The following is a 6,538-nucleotide window of genomic DNA, read 5'->3' on the forward strand; positions in this document are numbered from 1 at the left end:
AGGCTTGGAGGGCTGAAGGGCCTTTTCCTGGGCTGTAAATTTTCTTTGTTTTTTGTTTTTGAAAAGCAGTATGTAAAATCGACATTAAAGGTCCGATCAAACATCGAAGGAATATCTGCGTAAAGCATGTTTTTTGCACAAAAGAAGTTTTGAATCGAAGGCAGCTTCGATGATTTACACACAACAAAGTGGTTCAAGGCTAACTCCAGAAGGTCTGCTCCATCCCAAGGGACGAAGGAAAATGACGTGATATTCAGTTTCAGCTACAAAGAGATTCGGCTAAAATATATTGTCTTGTCCACGGCTTTTCCACATGATATGATTTATTTTCTTCCATAGAGATTTCCCCACGTGCTTTAGCTCTTCTCTGAATTTGTTCTGGGTTGCTGCATAAATGCATGGGTTCAGGAAACAACTCAACAACTTCAACATATTTCCTGTTTCAGTCGCGATGTATTCAGGATTGCTAAAGTCACCTCGGTAATAGTTAGGGTGTGACAATCTGGTTAAAACCAAACTCACAGAATGTGTCAACCAAAGCAATATGAAACTGCCTGATACCGAGAATAACAAAATTATGGTATTCCTCCGTTTGTCCATTCTTGAATTGCTTTGCCTCTCAGTTCTGTGGCCCTGGAGTCCAGCAAGAGTTCTAGTCGCCACGACAACACGGTGGATGGTTAAAGAATTAAACAAGAAAATTAGGAGAAATGGAAGCCAAGCAACCCAGGTGCTGTAGAACCAGACAAACGCCATTCCGGGAGATGAAGCAATGAAAGTTACACTTGACTGGCAGCCCCATTCAATTTGATTTATAATTTGCTCTGGTTCATATGCAAACAAAAGCGGGATGTTCTTTAATAAGATCAGAACGGAGACGATTATTAATATTGTGATTGCAGTTTTTTCAGTGCAATGTTTGGTCTTAAACTTCTGACAGCAGATCACCACAATTCTGTCAAATGTGAAGGAAACGGTGAACCAAACAGTTAGATCCAGACCGATGGTTATCATGTATACAATGAGCTTGCACACAGGTGTGTGGGACAAGAAGGAAAATGGGAAGTGATAATTCAAAATACGATACACTATAATATTATTGATAATAACCAATAGATCCGATGTTGCCATGGCCATCATGTAAGATGAGATGCATTTGGAAAGACCACAGTTTCCTCGGAAGAGAATTAAAATAGTCATCATGTTCGCTGTCAGAGAAACAGAAATGTTCATTAATGTTGCAATGCATGATTGAAACAGAGGTGAAGGAACTTTTGAACACATTCTGAGTGATTTACAAAATCCAAAATTTACCCAAACATTTAATACACTGATCCAGTCATCAATCAATGTGGTATTGTTAGACTCTCTAAAGATCAGCAAATATATTTTCAGACGACTCTTATGTTGAATTGTTTTTGTTAAACTAGTACTGCTTCCAGACAAAGGGAATAGGAAAACGTGTCCTGACATGATTCTCGATATTGTTCTGGTAACACTGAGACATTCAGTAAGTAGCATTAACAAGGAAAAACCTAAAATCAAGCAGAGGGGCAGCCGGGAAGGAAAAGTGAGTATATAAGTCAGGAAGGCGGCTAAACCCGAGATTCTACACCTGTAGTATCTCCCACCCACCCTCCTCCTCTAACCTTCTTAACTACTCTGCTTTTTCTTTTAAGGTAAGGATTTTTATTTCTTTACCAGGGACTAGTTAAAAATTTACTTTGGTTTTTTTGTGTGTGTATACATCAAGTCCTTATTTAGGGTAAAAAAAAAACTATAGCAGAGAGGTATCAGAAGGTATTCTAATTCATACTTGTACAAAGTAACTAATTAACTAACTAAGCAGAGATGGCTGGGCAGGTGATGTGTTGTTGCTGTATGATGTGGGAGCTGGCTGATCCCATTGTGAACGGCAGTGACCACATCTGCAGCAAGTGTTGGTTGCTGGAAGAACTCCGGATCAGAGTTGATGATCTGGAATCTGAGCTTCAAACACTGCGGCACATCCGGGAGGGGGAGAGTTACCTGGATGCTTTGTTTCAGGAGGCAGTCACACCTGGGAGATTAAGTAATTCACATTCAGCTAGTGATCAGGCACAAAAGAGTGTGAGTGTAAGTGAGGCAGGCAGGGGAACCGGAGTTCAGGAGTGGAGGAGCCTCAGCCCTTGACCTTGTCCAACAGGTACGAGATTCTTGCTCCCTGTTCGGATGAGGAAAAGGGCTCTGGACAGGATGAGCCAACTGACCAAGGCACCATGGTGCAGAAGGCCATTCAAGAGGGGGGAGCTTATAGACAAGTAGTGGTTATAGGGGATTCTATAATTAGGGGGACAGATAGTATCCTTTGCAAGCCGGATCGGGAGTCTCGCATGGTGTGTTGCCTGCCCGGTGCCAGGGTGCGAGACATCTCCGACCGTCTTGAAAGGATATTGGAGCGGGAGGGGGAGGATCCAGCTGTTGTGGTCCACGTTGGTAACAACAACATAGGCAAGACTAGGGTGGAGGACCTGTTTGGGCATTATGAAGCACTAGGCAGGAAATTGAAGCACAGGTCCTCAAGGGTCATTATCTCCGGATTACTGCCCGAGCCATGTGCCAATTGGCATAGGGAGAAGAAAATTAGGGGAGTAAACACGTGGCTAAGGGATTGGTGTGGGAAAGAGGGATTCCACTTCATGGGGCATTGGCATCAGTTTTGGAACAGGGGGGATCTGTACCGTTGGGACGGTCTCCACCTGAACCGATCAGGTACGAATGTTCTAGCGAAGAGGATAAATAGGGTGGTCAGTAGGACTTTAAACTTCTGAGTTGGGGGGAAGGGAAAGTGAAAGCGACAGGGAGTATGGAGGTAAATGGCAAGGTAAGCAGCAGGATAGCATGTTTCCAGGCGGATTTAAAATTGAGGCAGACTGAGAATGCAGTAAAAAGCAAGGATAACTTAGGACATATAACTTCCAACATCTCTAATGATAAGGAAGTTAGCATTAAGGCACTTTACCTGAATGCTCGTAGCATACATAACAAAGCCGATGAACTAATGGCACAGATAATAGTGAATGATTATGATGTAGTAGGCATCACAGAGACTTGGTTACAGGGGGGTCAGGACTGGCAGTTAAACCTCCATGGTTTTTCAACTTATCGAAAAGACAGAGAGGTGGGCAGAGGGGGTGGGGTTGCCTTGTTAGTTAAGAACAAAATTAAATCTATGGTATTGAATGACATAGCGTCGGATGATGTGGAGTCTGTGTGGGTGGAATTGAGGAACCACAAAGGCAAAAAAAACATAATTGGAGTTGTGTATAGACCTCCTAACAGTGGTCAGGACCAGGGACGCAACATGTACCGGGAAATAGAGAAGGCATGTCAGAAAGGCAAGGTTACATTGATCATGGGAGACTTCAATATGCAGGTGGACTGGGTAAATAATGTTGTGAGTGGATCGAAAGAAAGGGAATTCATGGAATGCTTACAGGATGGCTTTTTGGAACAGCTTGTCATGGAGCCCACAAGATAGCAGGCTATTCTGGACCTAGTGCTTTGCAATGAACCAGACTCTATAAAAGATCTTAAAGTAAGGGAACCCTTAGGAAGTAGCGACCATAATATGATAGAGTTCAGTCTGGAGTTTGAAAGGGAGAAGGCAAAATCGGATGTAATGGTGTTACAGTTGAATAAAGGTAATTATGAGGGCATGAGAGAGGAACTGACTAAAATAGACTGGAAGCAGAGGCTAACCGGGAAGACAGTAGAGCAAAAATGGCAGGAGTTTGTAGGTATAATTGAGGACACTGTACAGAGGTTCATTCCCAAGAAAAGAAAGATTAACCGGGGAGGGATTAGACAACCTTGGCTGACAAAGGAAGTCAGGAAATGTATTAAAGAAAAAGAGAGATCCTATAAAGTGGCTAAGAACAGTGGGAAATCAGAAGATTGGGAAGGATACAAAAGCAAACAGAGGATAACAAAGAGTGTAATAAGAAAGGAGAGGATCAAATATGAAGGTAGGCTAGCCAGTAATATTAGAAATAATAGTAAAAGTTTCTTTCAATACATAAGAAACAAACGACAGGCAAAAGTAGACATTGAGCCACTTCAAACTGATGCAGGAAGCCTAGTGATGGGAGATAAGGAAATAGCAGGAGAACTTAACAAGTACTTTGCGTCAGTCTTCACAGTGGAAGGCATAAGTAATATCCCAAAAATTAAAGGGCGTCACGGGGCTGAGTTGAGTATGGTTGCCATTACGAAAGAGATAGTGCTAGAAAAGTTAAAAAGTCTTAAAATTGATAAATCTCCTGGCCCCGATGGGATACACCCTAGAGTTCTGAGAGAGGTGGCTGAGGAAATAGCAGAGGCATTGGTTGAGATCTTTCAAGAGTCACTGGAGTCAGAAAAGGTCCCGGATGATTGGAAGATGGCTGTTGTAACCCCCTTGTTCAAGAAAGGATCAAGGCAAAAGATGGAAAATTATAGGCCAATCAGCTTAACCTCGGTTGTTGGTAAAATTCTAGAATCCATCATTAAGGATGAGGTTTCTAAATTCTTGGAAGAGCAGAGTCTGATTAGAACAAGTCAACATGGATTTAGTAAAGGGAGGTCATGCCTGACAAACCTGTTGGAATTTTTTGAAGAGGTAACAAGTAGGTTAGACCAGGGAAACCCAGTGGATGTGGTCTATCTAGACTTTCAAAAGGCCTTTGATAAGGTGCCACACGGGAGGCTGCTGAGCAAGGTGAGGGCCCATGGTGTTCGAGGTGAGCTGCTGGGATGGATTGAGGATTGGCTGTCTAACAGAAGGCAGAGAGTTGGGATAAAAGGTTCTTTTTCAGAATGGCAGCCGGTGACGAGCGGTGTCCCGCAGGGTTCGGTGCTGGGGCCACAGCTGTTCGCATTATATATTAATGATTTGGATGAGGGAACCGGGGGCATTCTAGTGAAGTTTGCCGATGATACGAAGTTAGGTAGAGAGGCAGGTAGTACTGAGGAAGTGGGGAGGCTACAGAAGGATCTCGACAGTTTGGGAGAGTGGTCCAGGAAATGGCTGATGGAATTTAACGTGAGCAAGTGCGAGGTCTTGCACTTTGGCAAAAAGAATAAAAGCATAGACTACTTTCTAAATGGTGAGAAAATTAATAAAGCCAAAGCACAAAGGGATCTGGGCGTGCTAGTCGAGGATTCTCTAAAGGTAAACATGCAGGTTGAGTCCGTGATTAAGAAAGCGAATGCAATGTTGTCTCTTATCTCAAGAGGGTTGGAATATAAAAGCAGAGATGTACTACTAAGACTTTATAAAGCTCTGGTTAGGCCCCATTTGGAGTACTGTGTCCAGTTTTGGTCCCCACACCTCAGGAAGGACAGACTGGCATTGGAACGTGTCCAGCGGAGATTCACACGGATGATCCCTGGAATGACAGGTCTAACATATGAGGAACGGCTGAGGATACTGGGATTGTATTCGTTGGAGTTTAGAAGATTAAGGGGAGACTTAATAGAGACGTACAAAATAATACATGGCTTGGAAAAGGTGGATGCTAGGAAATTGTTTCAGTTAAACGAGGAGACTAGGACCCGTGGACACAGCCTTAGAATTAGAGGGGGTCATTTCAGAACAGAAATGCGGAGACATTTCTTCAGCCAGAGAGTGGTGGGCCTGTGGAATTCATTGCCACGGAGTGCAGTGGAAGCCGGGACGCTAAATGTCTTCAAGGCCGGGATTGATAGATTCTTGTTGTCTCGAGGAATTAAGGGCTACGGGGAGAACGCTGGTAAGTGGAGCTGAAATGCGCATCAACCATGATTGAATGGCGGAGTGGACTCGATGGGCCGAATGGCCTTACTTCCACTCCTATGTCTTATGGTCTTATGGTCTTAATTAAATACAAACAGGTTGAATGGCTTACCTGGAAGACTAACAGCTGCGAGAAGTGGATAGTAAATCTCTTTCAACAGCAAAATCGGTGGTTTCGTCATTTCTGAGAATGAATGTCTTCTGCAGAGGCTGGTGTGTGGCCAAGGTATGGAAAGGCAATGTGTATTTATACATGCATCAGACCTCAAGAGAGTTAATTACCTCAAATCATCACTGACATTACTCACAATCACCTTGGCAATGAAAACAAAGTTTTCTTTTGCACAATGTCTCAAATAAAATATGAACTGAACCTGGCACTGTTAACTCCACTTCCTTGCCTTTCTCCATTCATTGGATTCTGATGTCATGTGGATTACCTCATGTCTGAATTTAGACAGTTTTCATTTGAATGACATAATCCTGCCTCGTGAATTGGTATCTTAGTTTCTGTCATTAATCCCTTTATCGATTATACCCTTATCTGACCCATTGCCAATTGTTCCATCCTTAATGCATGTGACGGCTCATCACAGCCTAACCATTCCCTAGTTTCTGAAATCGGATACTCAGTCGCGATTAATGGAGAAGTGAATTCTGAACAATTGATTACTCTCTTGGAGGTTCACTCATTTACACATCCTATTCAATAAAACCAGTAATTTTCCTCCTTACCTTTAAGAG

The 6,538-nt window shown here is 43.0% G+C and overlaps 1 protein-coding gene across 1 annotated transcript; it reads right to left on the reverse strand.

Annotated features, from left to right (window-relative positions):
• Positions 1–279: 279 nt before the first annotated feature.
• On the reverse strand, positions 280–5,976 carry LOC148134723 (putative G protein-coupled receptor 139). The gene is made up of 2 exons (XM_087985345.1): positions 5,907–5,976; positions 280–1,208 (listed from the first exon to the last, which is right to left on the reverse strand). The coding sequence occupies exons 1-2, from the start codon at positions 5,974–5,976 to the stop codon at positions 280–282; spliced, it is 999 nt and encodes a 332-aa protein (XP_087841471.1).
• Positions 5,977–6,538: the final 562 nt, after the last annotated feature.

The sequence above is a fragment of the Chiloscyllium plagiosum genome, unplaced genomic scaffold (assembly GCF_037043375.1).
Source record: "Chiloscyllium plagiosum isolate Xiang-an unplaced genomic scaffold, Cpla_swu_hap1 HiC_scaffold_52, whole genome shotgun sequence".
Taxonomy (NCBI): domain Eukaryota; kingdom Metazoa; phylum Chordata; class Chondrichthyes; order Orectolobiformes; family Hemiscylliidae; genus Chiloscyllium; species Chiloscyllium plagiosum.